The following is a 15,299-nucleotide window of genomic DNA, read 5'->3' as shown; positions in this document are numbered from 1 at the left end:
GCAGTATCTGCAATTCGGGCTTCATGGCGTCCTGGTTCCTCGTGGGGTGTGGAGAGGTGAGTGTTTTCCCTTCTGTGTACAGTTTCCGCGTGTTTTTGTTCGCGATGGTTCCGCCCCGGAAAAGGTGGCGGATAGGCATCTTGTGATAGGGTGGGCAGTACATTGTCTTCCACCTGTCAGTTGGCAGTTACCGCTGCGCTGTTTGTTTGCACCGCTGTGGCGGTCAGAGTGTTAAAGTGGCTGTCTATGTTGGCGGTTTCCGCCACGGTCGTAATCCCATTTTTTTTTCCGCTGGCGTGTTTGCGGTGTTTTCGCCGCTTTAACACTGACCGCCATGGTTGTAATGAGGGCCTATGTGTATGTATGAATGTATGGTGAGTAGTATGTGCTTGCTATGAAGGTGTGTGTATGTGTTTGTGAATGCTGGGTCTATGTATGTATGCATGCTTGTGAATGTACGGGTGTGAGTTAGTGTGCATGGAGATGGGTTAGTGTGAGTATGTGTGTGTGTGTGTGTGTGTGAGCCCGCCTTCCCAACCCCTGCTTGCTCAAATTGCCAGCAGCACTGAAGGGAACTACATTGTATGTGGATGTGTTCCTTGTAAAAGGGCAGAATACTATCATTCAAAGTGGTGTTAGCCAATGGCTGTGGTGGGGTGACCCATTGAATAATGCTAGATACTGTGGTGCATGGAAGAAAAATGTGCACGCAGAAGGGGAGGGGCGCCACACGGGGGGGAAAGGGAAATAAAAATTACCCCCCCCCCCAAAAAAAAAAACACTTACCTTCTCGCTGCCATTCCCTGCTCCTCTGCTGGCTGCAGACAGGCAGGCAGGCACGCACAGGTCCCCAGCCTGCCCTGTGGCCAATCCTGACGCTGCTCACAGCAGCATCAGGATTGGCTTGGAGCACCCAGCCAGGATGCTCCCAGGCAGACTGGGAGCCTGTGCAGACTGTCTCCAGCCCTGCAACTGGAGAGAGCCTTGTGCGCATGTGTATTTGGCCGTATATGAGCACTCCCCTCACTGCTCGTCACCCCCGTGGCCCAGGCCCTTTTACTAAAAATCATAACAAACATAGTTTATTATAGTATTTTATCAAAAGGTTCGCAGCTGCCGGCCAGGAGGGCGACGTTCCTCTGCCCTAATGGAGGAGCCGCCCTGTGAATGACGCAACAGACCAATTGATGAAGAGGGCAGGTTCAAAGCCCCTGTACATAAGTATATAATACATAGAATTTTAGTAAAATCAAAAGTTGTTGGCTTACGGCAGACATAGAAATACCTGCAATAAATCACAAGCACACTGAACCAGACATTTCTCTCATACACTAATTGGTGTTTTGGATGGAGTAAGCAGGACTTGGGTTGATAGGATGCTGATAGATATGAGGTGTTGTTGGGCAAAAGAGACCAAGCACAATGCTGGAGGTCAGAAAGAGTCCCTCTTAAAGGAGAATACTGGGTAGATATTCATGTCTAGATGAACCAATTTACAAGGCCCAGAGATGTCTGCATAAACATCATAAAATCTGTGAGTTTTTTATGGGATTGTTAGCAGGACCATTAACAGATAATTACAAAATAAGATGGATTAAACAACTTGCTTAGTATGGGGGCTGCTCAAATTGAATGGATCATTCAGTTCAAGAGCTGTAATGCTACTTTGGGTAGATCTTCTAATAACTAATCGCCCTGAGAACTTATTGCTCAAGAAGTGCATGTTAGTATTGGTTATGTAATGCACATATATAAAAAAGAGTGTTTTTTAAAAATATACGGGCAAAACCAAACCTGTTTTGATTGGTAACATATTTTGCACCTTTATTCTTTTCTTTCCCACACACATAACATTATTACATCAATAGTTAGGGCACGTACATGGAGTTTCACAGCAGGGGTTTGTCCTGATGTATGTGCATCACCTTTTTAGGCAGCTGAAGTGCAGAAAGGTGCTGATGATGAATTGAGATTGCTGATAGCACTCAGTTAATTTGATCTTGGGTCAAAGGCAGACTCCTCTCCCTTCCCCAACCAGATCTCACAGTAGTGACAGACGCACAACTTCTGGGATAGGGCAGCCATTTGGGAGAGGTGGATATCAAAGGACTCTTATCTCTGGTGGAACCTGGACTCCACATCAATGTGTTGGAGCGACGGATGATCCAGCTAGCATTGAAAGCATTTTTTCTCCATCAAGGGGAAGTTAGTACAGGTATTCAAGGACAACACCACTGCCGTGTGGTACTGCAACAAGGAGGGTGGGGTGGTGTCGTGGACCATTTGTCAAGAGGCTCTGCGTCTCTGTACATGGCTGGAACAGCATGGCATAATCCTGATGGTTCACCACTTGGCAGGTTCTCTGTACACCAGGGTGGACAAACTCTGCCATCGAGGCCTAGCGGATCACGGACTCTTCCAGCAGTGGAGAGAGTCTTGGTTAGATCTGTTCCCCTCCAAAGAGAGTGCGCAATGTCAATGGTATTGCGTGTTGGGAGTATTCAAGGCGATTATCCCTCTGAGGTTCTTTTCATCATGAGTAGAACTCAGGCTTGCTGTATGTCGTTTTGCCCATACCACTCCTGCCCAGAGTTCTCTAGAAGATCAAGAACAACGCAGCGCAAGTAGTCCTTGTGTTTCTGGATTGGGCACGGACAATCTAGTATCCCAAGCTTCTGAAAATTAGCATTGATCCTCCGATCAGGCTGCCTCGTTGGGAGGATCTTCTGTTGCAGCAGCAGGGGAACTGTCAACTCTGCACCTTCATGCATGGAGATTGAGCAGCAACAGTTGACAGCCTTGGACCTTCCTCCTGAAGTGTGTAATGGTATTTTAGCTGCCAGGCGTTCCTTCACAAAAGCGATATACGTCTGCCTTTGGCAAAGATTTGTAAAGTATTGTATAGAGAAGTCTTTAGATCCTCTTTCTGTTTCTCTCTGATGTTCTTCTTTTCTTTCTGTCCCTTGACCAGCAGGGCTCTGCAATGGTCACTCTTAAGGGTTATCTATGTACTTCATCTGCTTTTCTGTGGCTGGCTGACCAGCCTTCTTGTTTAGGTCTCCTACTGTAAATAAGTTTTTAAAAGGGCTTATAGATATGTCCCCCCCCCTTCGCCCTTCATTACGCCTCAGTGGGAGCAGAACCTGGTTCTCACATACCTCATGTGTGCTTCGTTTGAACCACTTCACAAATGTCCAATAAGGTTGGTCACCAGTAAAACAGCCTTTCTCGCAGCCATAACATCGTCCCAGAGGGTGAGTGAGCTGCAAGCCTTGTCATCCAAGCCTCCATATCTCACAGTGTTTCCTGATAAAGTGGTGCTTTGCACCTGAGCCTCTTTCCTCCTAAAGTTAGTGACCCAATTTCATTTGGGACAGATTGTCACCCTTCCTACCTTCTTTGCTCCCCCACATCCCTCTAAGGAAGAGGAGCAACTCCACCAGCTGGACTCAAAAATAGCATATTCTTTCTATCTTAACCACACAAAAGAGTTCCTGGTGACAACCAACTCTTTGTGTTATATGTGGGAGCAAAGAAAGGTTGGGCAGTAAAGAAATTGCACTTGGTCATTCTCTGTAAAAATAAATCTGCTATGCTCTGGCTATAAAGCAGCCTCCTGAGGGCTTACAAGCCCTTTCCACTGAGAAAAAGCTATGACCATGGCATTAGCTCATGGAGTCCCAGCCCTGGACATCTGTCAGGCAGCAGCGTGAGTGTCTTTACACATGTTTGCCAAACCCTACTGTCTGGACAGTCAGGTCCGTAGGGACAGACATTTCACCCGCTCAGTCCTGCAGGACTTTTTAGATTACAAAATTTGTGTGCAGCCCATCGCCAGGAGGATATGGCTTGGGTATCTATTCAAAGTTGGGGAATCTGCAGCTAGAAGTCTCTGTCAGATGAACAAATTACTTACCATTGGTAATGCATTATGTGGTAGAGACTACATCTAGCCGTTGATTCTTTACACCCACCCATGCCTCCCCACTCTGCGGACTCATTTGCTAGGGTTAGTGTGATCCCTTTTCAGGGTGCTAGATTGGACACACAATCGTCAGTTCATTTCTTTGATCTGCACTCCTTGCATGCAAAGTCGTGAAAAAAGTAGCTGGCATCCACGCGCCTTTGTGGGTGGCTGTGACATCACAACCGTCACCAATGTCACTGTGTGGGCCCAGGGGCAGATGGGGCTGGCGACACATGCGGGGAGTTTCTCGGGTAGGGGTTTCTGGATCCGGTCTGACACCGGAGGAGGTTCAGGGGTGGGGAATCCACAGCTAGATGTAGTCTCTGCCAAATAATGTAATACTGAAGGTGATGAACTTGTTCATATATGTTTATATTATTCTACACTTAACATGTTTTGGGTCATTGCATAGTTGCTATATATGTTGCTTCATTAGATGCTTATGTGTCTCTGTTTTTATTTTATCTATCACAATAGGCAAATAGTAACTATTTATCTATAAGCATTTCACTATTGAAAAATTTAGGAAAGATAAAATAATGTTATAAAAGTACACAAATAAATTAACTTCAAACACTGCAACTCTTGAAAATCCATGTTCATTTGATACAACTTTAAATCTCAATATATTACATTCCGAACACATATATTCCCTTACTATGTAATCATGTAGCTGTATATTTATTTCTATAGTCCTACTGTACAAGAGGGAAGAAAATACTCTCTTGAAAGGTTTATTCTGTCACACCATCACCCTATACCTCTATCAATCTACTCTCTATCTCCACCCTCTGACTCATCCCAAACCGATTCTACTACTATGGTCTCCAAAATATCTCTTCCTATATGCTTCCCTCCTGGCTCACCCTACACCTCAGTTTACTACTATGATCACTCAAACAACCCTACTATATTCTCCCTCATTTATCTCTCCTCTGACTCATCCCACACCCCGCTTCCTTTATTACTATGATCTCCCTAATCCCTTTCTACAGACTCTTCTCTCCTCCATCTCTCCTTTACTCATCCCAAACCTCATCTTACTAATATGATCTCCCAATTAACACTATTGGATTCTTTACTCCTCTATCCCTCCATTATTCTATTCATTCCAACTAACAGACTCACATATCCTCCACTCAAATTAACTCATATCTCCCTATACTAATACTGTACTCATATTTCTCTATACTAATCAACCTCTAATCCTTTTGGGTTCCATAGTAGCGTGCTACTCGCCGAAAACCACTTTATTACGAAGGCACTTCCATTATGTTTGAAAACACCTACCCTCGATGTTGAACAGTTGTCAACCAAAATAACCATAGTGATACTGTAAACCCTCTGCATTCTTATCTCAACAGCTAGTCAAGAGTTCTTGATCAGCACACCAAGTGATACGGCCAAGGGAAAGCATGGACACAAAGATGAAGCATTGCATAAAGGTGGGTAAGGATACAGCATCGTTTTTGCAAGAAGCATATTTTGGTTATAGGAGGCAGTTGTCACTAGAGTAAGCTCTTTTTCAGGACAGCATAGTGTTGATATGGAAAAAGTGTTTTTAGTTCTGATGAGGGACTACAACACCTCTGTAGTATATTTATCTATGGTAGCATTATAGACTCTGAACTGCTCACCCATCCCACTGCAACTTAACAATGTTGGTGGCGTTCCTTTCCTAAAGGCTTCTCCAGAGAGCCAAATCTGTTCCCCCTCAATCCTCCCTGCGCTGCTGCATGCCTTCTTGCACTGTTCTGTGGACGATCACTTTCTAGCTTCCAAACAAGCTCCAGAGCTTGCCTTGTGGCCCCTGACTGCACCCTACTCCTCCCTATATCCCCCACACACGTACTATTGCTGATGGACTACTTTGTAGAAAGCATAGACTTTATGGTACATTGAATCAATACAAGTCTCCCTACATCGCTCATCCAAGCCTCTGCAGAATGGGTGCTTATGGCCAGATGCTTCTTAAGGTGGCCTGTTCAGCAGTTAAACTGTTCTCAAGGCCTCCTGCCCAAAGGTACAGCTCATGAATAATTTTGGTGGATAAGCCAAATGCCTTGTCTCAAATGTCCGTCCTGCAGCCGCCTGTTCTCCTCCATCTTGTTCAGAATCTTGCCCAGTGTATCCTGGGAATGTTGGCATGCTCCCAGGATTGTGGTGAGTGCCTCCTGGAGGGTCGGTTCCCTGGGCTTGTCCTCCCCCTGTCGCACAGCAGCCCTCCCAGCTTCCCTGTTGTCCTGTGCCTCTGTCCCCTGAACCGTGTGCCCACTGCCACTGACCCCAAGTCCCTGATTCTCCTGGGTTTGTGGTCTGCCCGGGGTCCCTGTAGTGGTGGACACACTGCTGATTGACATGTCCTGGGGACAGAGGTATGGGCCCGCTGGGTGGGTGCTGTGGTGGTGTTTCCTGAGGGGGGAGGCTCTGTGGTGGTGTGAGAGTGTGCCTGGGTAACCGACTGTCCAGAGGTCACTGATGGGCCAGGCGACCAGAGCTGCTGTCATTACTGTGGGCCTCTCCTGTGGGGTACTGAATGTTGCTGGCACCCCTTCGCCGGTGACATTGGCTGGGTTACCTGTGGGGATGTAAATGCAGTGTTATGTGTGTGACATCTTGTGCATGGTGGGTTGCCCTCTATGGTTGTTATTGCCCTGGCAGCTTTGCCTTGTGTGAGTTGTTATTTGGTGGGCTAGGTGATTCTCTCTAGTGTGCATGCTGTGGTGATAGGTGTCCATGCAGGTCTGTGAGTGGTGTCCATGCATTGGTACAGCATGCAGGGATTTGGAATTGGGATGAGTGGGTTGTGATGGTGGGGTGTGTGGCAAGTGCATGGGCAGTGCAGGGGCCCCCAGGGGCACCCCAAGTCCCCTTACCGCCAGCCGTTCCATGGCGGTGTTTACGGCCACGGACAGGCTGGCGGTCGGGGACTCATAATCACCAGGGCAGTGGTGCTTGCACCGCTGCCCGCGGTATGTTGGAAGGGCCGGCGGTATGGGCGTGTCTATTGCGCCACGGTCATAATTGCTGGCGGAACACCGCCAGCCTGTTGGCGGTGGTACCACCACCTTACCACCGGCCGCCAGGGTCGTAATGACCCCCAAAGTCTCTTTCAAGCACAAAGTACCTGGTTTGGAGTGGAAAATCTCCGCAAAGGGCCGCAGAAGAAGAGATACGTGGAAAAATAGGGTGTGTGTCGATTTCTTCCCAGCACACACAAACTTGCGTCGTTATTTTTCACGCAGGGAACTCGTGCGTCGTTTTCCGGCGCACGGACAGTCTCTTTCTATGGGTTGCGGGGATTACCAGATGTCCCGGGTCTGTGCGTGGATTCTCCTGCTTGTTTTCCGGCTGGGCGTCGTTCTGCGGGTCTGTGCGTCGAAGTTTCGCTCTCACGGCAGGCGTCGCGTCGATTTCTCCTATGGAAGTCGGGCGGCGTTGTCCTTGCGAGGCCGTGCGTCGAAGTTCTGGTCGTCCTGAAGGCGTTGCATCGATCAGCGTCGGTGTGCAGCGTTTTTCTCACCGCGGAACAAGCTGTGCGTCGAAAATTTCGGCGCACGAAGCGTCCAAGTGAAAAAGAGAAGTCTTTTTGGTCCTGAGACTTCAGGGAACAGGAGGCAAGCTCTATCCAAGCCCTTGGAGAGCACTTTCACAGCCAGACAAGAGTTCAGCAAGGCAGCAGGCCAATAGCAAGGCAGCAGTCCTTTGTAGAAAAGCAGACAGGTGAGTCCTTTGAGCAGCCAGGCAGTTCTTCTTGGCAGGATGTAGTTTCTGGTTCAGGTTTCTTCTCCAACAAGTGTCTGATCAGGTAGGGCAGAGTGTAAAGATGTACAGGAACCAGGTTTGAAAAGCAGGTTCTTTATTTAGAGCATCCTAGCCAACAGCGATTCCTAGACATCCATCTCTCTCATGAGTCTCTGGCAAATGATCAAACTCTCCACATTCCAATGTGATGTCATGAGTGACATCTGCCTCTGGAATAGAATTCCTTACATTCTACAATAAGCATAGATACCATGAGAGCATCTACCACACACCTTCCCTCTTAAACATATAATAACACAATTAATGTTCAAACAAACCTAGACAAAAGAAAAAAAAATAAATAAATAAACAACACAAGACAGATTATTAACAGTTGAATATCTTAAGATCTATTTTTTTTCTTCTCTTTTTTTTTAAGACTTTAATAACAGACATACTATCATGAAAAGTTCTCAGAAGTAAAAAAAAATCATGAAAACTTTTTAGAGATAACAAAACGATTCATATTCCACACTCCTCCATCTTTGATTTTGACAGCATTCCTAACAGCTTTATCACTTCAAATGGCCCCATGAACTTACTACCACTTTTACATAGTGATGTGTTTTTTACTAAAATATGATCGCCAACTTCCACACCAATGTCTAACGTGCTCTTCTTTTTGTCAAAGTATTCCTTCCTTCTTTGTATACGCTTCTTCTCATGTGCGTTGCTTCCACCACTCACATTGTTCCATGTAACACTGTCATTCTTCCCCCAAAACACCCATCCTGGTGCCAAAAGAGTGTCAGCCTTACGACCTCTAAAAAGTTCAAAAGGAACTTTTCCTGTGGTAGAGTGAGGTGTGAATCTATAAGCTTGAAGAAACTCCTTGAGACCCACCTTACAGTTCCTATTGGCCATACTCTCTAATTGTATACACTCTTTCACACATTTATTGAACCTTTCCACAATGCCATTTCCCTCAGGATGATACAAAGAACATCTCCTATGTTTAATCCCTTTGTTCTGTAGATATTCCTTCATTTCAGAAGAAACAAATTGTGGACCATTATCTGACACAATCGTATTAGGAAAACCTTCACGGCTGAAGATGTCATCAAAAACGTCTAGAATTCTCTTAGTCTCAATACTACTACAGACTCCTATTTCCGCCCATCTGGAAAACTGATCAATTGAAACCAAGATGTAGTTGGATCCACCTTTCCCGTGAATAGGTCCAACAATATCTACAGTTACAACCTCCCAAGGTTTGTTAGACATGTCTCTTATACACATTGGCGGTATTCTAGTCTTATACACCTTGTCACTATTACAGCAATCAGGACAATTCCTGACCGTTCTTGCTATCATTAAATCCATACCTGGCCACCAATAGATAAGGCGAATCCTGGCCTTCGTCCTACTCATTCCTTGATGCCCTTCAGGACCCAAATCAATAATCTTGTTCCTCAAACTATTAGGAACCACCAACCTCAGGCCACGCAAAATCACGTCATTCTCCATAGACAGCTCATCCCTCACTCTCCAAAATCCTCCCAATTCCTTATCTCGTCTTACATTACTATTCCATCCATACCTAAGTCCCTCACTCACCTGCTGCAGTACAGAATCTTCAGCTACTACTTTCGACCACTCATCATGCTCTACAATGCCACCAGTAACACTGCACACACTGAAATCTGTTTCCTCACTCTTTTCCGAGCATTCATCCATTTCAGAACTCAGTCTAGATAAACAATCAGCAATCCTGTTCTTGGAACCTGGGACATAGAACATACTGAAACAAAAATCCTGTAGATTGATTACCCATCTACTTATCCTGCTAGAAATCATATCTAGACCTTTTTTCGTAAATACTTCTACCAGGGGTTTGTGGTCCGTGAAAATCTGAAATTGTCTACCCCATACAAAATTCTTGAATTTGTTGACTGCCCAGAAAACACTTAGAGCTTCCTTTTCGATTGTAGAGTAATTATTTCTGCTCCACGTAAAGTTCTGGAACTATACACTACGGGCTTGAGGTCGCCATCACCCATGTCCTGTAATAACACTGCCCCTAAGCCTCTCACACTGGCATCAGTCATCACCACACATGTTTTATCAGGATCACATGAATTCAAACTTCCAATCGTCGATAGTTCCCTTTTTATCCCTTCAAACTCTTTCTTGCACTTATCATCCCAAATGAATTCTATCCCTTTCTTAAGTAATCTTCTCATATGAATTGTTTTTGAAGCTAAATTGGGTAGAAACTTGGCGTGAAACTCAACCATTCCAAGAAAAGATAACAACTCTTCCTTTTTCTCAGGATCACGCAGATTCAATATATTACTGATCAAATCGTCCTTCGGACACAAACCCTTGGCTGTAATTTTATGTCCTAGATACTCAACCTCAGTCTTGCAAAAGGAACACTTTTTCAACTTGAGAGTCGAACCATGGTCCCTTAATATAGCTAGAACCCTCCTAACTCTCATATCATGTTCCTTTTCAGATCATCCATGTATTAAAATGTCATCTTGAAAACATTTTACACCAGCTTCTGACCCAAAAAGATTGTACATCAAACGCTGAAATACTGCAGCAGCAGATACCAATCCAAAAGGCATTCTTATAAACCTAAACGTTCCAAAAAGAGTATTGAAAGTGGTGTAGTCTCTTGAATCTGGATGCAGCATAATCTGATGATATGCTGAAGTCAAGATAAGCTTGCTGAAAATGTTTGACCCATGCAACATTGGGACCATTTCTGTTATGTTGGGCAACGGAAACTGATCACTGACCACACATTTATTAAGATTCCTCAAGTCAACACATAACCTAATTTCTCCAGACTGCTTGCGTGCAACGACAATAGGCGAAATCCATTCTGAAGATTCCACTGGTTCAACTATTCCCTCATCACACAATCTGTGTATTTCTTTCTCTACGTCATTCCTCATGGAAATAGGAATAGATCGTACTTTTGCAGTCACAAGAATGGAACCCCTTTTTATCTTTATACGATGTGAATATTTCTTCAAACAACCTAATTTGTCGCTGAACACTTCCTTATATTCTTCAATAAAATCAGGCAAAGCGTCTTTCTTTCCATCTTTCACAAAAAGTTCACACACGTCATGCAGGCTGTCTATAAAATCATCCTTGAGCATGACAGGCGTTGCCGAATTGGGATCTAAAATGATATTCAGCTCCTTTTGGTGTGGCCAGCTCAAAACACTATCTCCTTTCACAGGAACATACATTTTCCCAAATATAGTTTTAGACTTGAAGGAGATTTCCGCCTCAAAATAGCCTCTTAACTCAATAATTTGCCCCCCATACGCTCCTGGAACAACATCCGGGGACTTCAATTTAATATTGTGACTTAGCTGTTCGTCAAATAAAACATTGGAAATCAGAGTTAACCATGCTCCTGAGTCGAAAAGCATCTCACTTGCAATACCCGAAATAGTCACAGTATCCTTTGGGTACTTTTTCTTGTCGATGTATGTAGTTACAGACAGTATGCAATCCTCTACGACTTTCACAGAGGAAGAACTTTTGTTAGATCTACAACATTTAGCAAAATGTCCTTTTTTATTGCATAGTTTGCAAGTCATATTAATCGCAGGGCACTTCTTGTATGATGCATAATGACCACTGTTTCCACAACGAAAGCATCTTCCCTCCTTGAATTTGATCCATTGGCTTTGATCAGCCTTTTCATCCTCTCTGTCATTGTCTGATTCTTTCCTTGAATTTTGTTCTTTTCTGGCTGAAACTTTATTTATGCTGACGTTCTTTTCTTTCTCTAATTCTTCAACACAAGCCATGGTGTGTTCTACGCTCTTAGCTAATGTAATAACTTCATGAAGAGATGGATCATCCTTGCTCCACAATTCCTGTCTTATTTTGTCGCTTGAGCATCTCAACATAAATTGGTCTCTGATTCGTTCATCAATACTACTTCCAAATTTGCAGTTGGACGCTAATTTTCTTAAAGCAGTAATGTATTCTTCAATACTTTCACCGGATTTTTGCTCTCTCATGCCGAAGTGGTAACGTTCCCAAATAGTACTTATCTTAGGTAAAAAATGTAAATCTAATTTCTTCAGACACATTTCAAATTCATTAAGGTCAGTTTCTTCATCACCTGGGTCTGGTAGATTTTCAAAAATGTCTTGTCCTTCACAACCCTAACAGTGCATCAGTAATGCTGTTTTTCTTTTGTTCGACAAATTAGTACCACATACTCTGGAATAATGGAGGAAAGTTTTTTTCCATTTTAACCACTTTATGGGTGGTTCTCCAGGCATAGTTTAAAAAAAAGGAGGAGGAGAAATATTCTGCATAGTCTTTCCAAATTATATAGATGTTTAATCAGGTATTAAAATATTGTATGTTATTATGGAGCTCTTGCATGTAAACTCCACTTACAGTTTTATATTTCACAAATTGTTAAGCTAAACACAGATTGATCTCTTTTATACTCTTTAGTTCAGCCTTTGTAAGAAGTAGCTCGATAGAAATCCTGTTTTGTTTAAACAACGCGCTGCATGCGCGAACAATGAATGGAGCCTTCTGCTTCTAACAGCGCGCGGTACGCGCGAGCAGTAATTGAAATGTTCTGCTCTAACCAGCGCGCGGCAGGAATCTTCTCCTCGGATAGCGCGTGGAATGGCAGGAATCTTCCGTTTAAAGAGCGCGCGAGCACTGGCAGGTAATTTAAACGATTACAATATCGCTTACACTATACGATGGAAATAAAACACAAATGTTGAAATTGTAGAAAAACGCTCACCCGACCAGAAGCAGGAGACAGTTCACTGTTTGAATATTCTGGCTATAAAACCAAATCCAAAATAGTTCCTTAGGAAAACGATGATAGAATTTTAATCCTTCAGGTGACCAAAGATAAAAAGAGATTGTTCGGATGCTCCAAAGCTCCCCGTTCGCCAAATGTAAAGATGTACAGGAACCAGGTTGGAAAAGCAGGTTCTTTATTTAGAGCATCCTAGCCAACAGCGATTCCTAGACATCCATCTCTCTCATGAGTCTCTGGCAAATGATAAAACTCTCCACATTCCAATGTGATGTCATGAGTGACATCTGCCTCTGGAATAGAATTCCTTACATTCTCCAATAAGCATAGATACCATGAGAGCATCTACCACACAGAGGCCCTGTTTTATTCCCCAAATGTGCCTTTGAAGTGGGGGAGACTTCAAAGAGTGGCTAACAAGTGCACCAGGTCCCCTTTCAGTTCAATCCTGTCTGCCAGGGTCCCAGTAGGGGGTGTGGCAGTCCTTTGTGTGAGAGCAGGCCCTCCACCCTCCCAGTCCAGGAAGACCCATTCAAAATGCAGATGTATGCAAGTGAGGCTGAGTACCCTGTGCTTGGGGTGTGTCTGAGTGAATGCACAAGGAGCTGTCAACCAAGCCCAGCCAGACGTGGATTGTAAGGCACAGAAAGATTTAAGTGCAAAGAAATGCTCACTTTCTAAAAGTGGCATTTCTAGAATAGTAATATTAAATCCGACTTCACCAGTCAGCAGGATTTTGTATTACCATTCTGGCCATACTAAATATGACCTTCCTGCTCCTTTCAGATCAGCATCTGCGACTTCAACAATGTATGAGGGCATCCCCAATGTTAGCCTATGAAGGGAACAGGCCTCACAGTAGTGTAAAAATGAATTTAGGAGTTTTACACTACCAGGACATATAACTACACAGGTACATGTCCTGCCTTTTACCCACACAGCACCCTGCTCTAGGGGTTACCTAGGGCACACATTAGGGGTGACGACTTATATGTAGAAAAAGGGGAGTTCTAGGCTTGGCAAGTACTTTTAAATGCCAAGTCGAAGTGGCAGTGAAACTGCACACGGAGGCCTTGCAATGGCAAGCCTGAGACAAGGTTAAGGGGGCTACTTAAGTGGGTGGCACAACCAGTGCTGCAGGCCCACTAGTAGCATTTAATCTACAGGCCCTAGGCACATATAGTGCACATTACTAGGGACTTATAAGTAAATTAAATAGTCCAATCAGGTATGATCCAAAGTTACCATGTTTAAAAAGGGAGAGAGCATATGCACTTTAGCACTGGATAGCAGTGGTAAAGTGCGCAGAGTCTAAAAGCCAGCAAAACAGGGTCCAAAAAGTGGAGGGAGGCAGGCAAAAAGTTAGGGGTGACCACCCTAATGCATATCAGGTCTAACAGTAGGGCAGATGATGATGAAGACCGCTTAATAGCTGCAATATACAATTTGTTCATCTGGGGAGTTTTCCGAAGAGGAATGGTTTGATGAACTAGGAAAAGATAGGGTTTTGAGTGGGGTGACCGAATACATTGTCAAGGGTTGGCCAAAGGAGAGAAATCTTCCTCATGAAATGTATTCATTTTTAAAGATAGCTGAAGAACAGTCACTGGAGGAGAAGAACTTCGTGCTGCAGGGGGATAAGTTCATCCAACCTGACGGTTTGAGATCACACATTGTTAATTCAGGTCATGACAGTCATCTTGGCCAAACGATTAGTAAGCGGAGGCTCTGCAGTGTGTTCTAGTGCCTTCAATGGGTGTACCAATTGCCGCAGTGGTAAGAAAATGTGAGGTGTGTTGTACTAATGATAAGGTTATGAAAACGTACACCACTGCAAGCCAACCTGTGGACTTACCTGAGAGTCCTTGGATGAAGCTAGCTATAGATTTCATTTGCCCTTTTCATGTGCTACCCAGGAAATAAAAATTTGCAGTTGTCCTTGATATTATTATAACAAATGGTGGGTAGTGCAGTTTATGGCAGACCCTAACACAGCGGGTGTTATGAAGTTTTTTTCAAAAACGTTTTGCAAGAGTCTGTTTTTCCGAAGAAATAGGCCCTCAACCCTGCCGGTCGGTGTTAAAGCGGCGGTAATACTGCCAACAGGCCTGCGGAAAAAAATTGAATCACGACCAATGGCGAAAACCGCCAACATACAAAGCCACTTTAACACTCCGACTCCCACGGCAGTAGAAACAAACACTGCAGCGGTCACTGCCAACAGACAGGCGGAAGACAAAGTACCACCCATTGTATTTCAAGGCGCCTATCCGCCACCTTTTCCGGGGCGGAACCAACGCGATCAAAAGCACGGCGGAAACAGTACACAGAAGGGAAAACACTCACCTCTCAACACCCAACGAGGAACCAGGACGCCATGGAGCCCGAACTACAGGTGTTACCAATGTTGGTGTATCTTCTCATATAACAGGAGTACGAACGGCGGCAGCGACGACCACAGTGAGTACTGCACCTACAACACAGGGGAGGGGGGAAGAGAGTGACACACACACGCAACACGCAATACCCCCAACCCCACCCTCACCCACAACAACATACACACAAATACATGCAGCAACATTACATATACACCCCCCCGAACCCCTGGAAGAATGCAAGGACAAGAGGAAATGATTGTAACCAGTGTAATCATGAAAAATCAGATAGTCAAAATTCAGTATATACAAATATGTTCACCAACTACACAAGTCTGAGTAGTGTACCAATCATTGTCTGTGGACCACTGGGCCCAAAATGCAT

General features: G+C 44.4%; 1 protein-coding gene across 1 annotated transcript in view; it reads left to right on the top strand.

Annotated features, from left to right (window-relative positions):
- Positions 1-15,299, top strand: part of LOC138249236 (pannexin-1-like) — a 195,078-nt gene that overhangs the window by 168,007 nt on the left and 11,772 nt on the right. The window contains exon 5 of the mRNA XM_069203208.1: positions 5,332-5,412. Coding sequence (XP_069059309.1) covers positions 5,332-5,412 — 81 coding nt within the window. The remainder of the gene's footprint in view (positions 1-5,331; positions 5,413-15,299) is intronic.

Source organism: Pleurodeles waltl, chromosome 8, assembly GCF_031143425.1.
Source record: "Pleurodeles waltl isolate 20211129_DDA chromosome 8, aPleWal1.hap1.20221129, whole genome shotgun sequence".
Classification (NCBI taxonomy): Eukaryota; Metazoa; Chordata; class Amphibia; order Caudata; family Salamandridae; genus Pleurodeles; species Pleurodeles waltl.
This window is presented reverse-complemented; position numbering and strand designations above follow the sequence as displayed.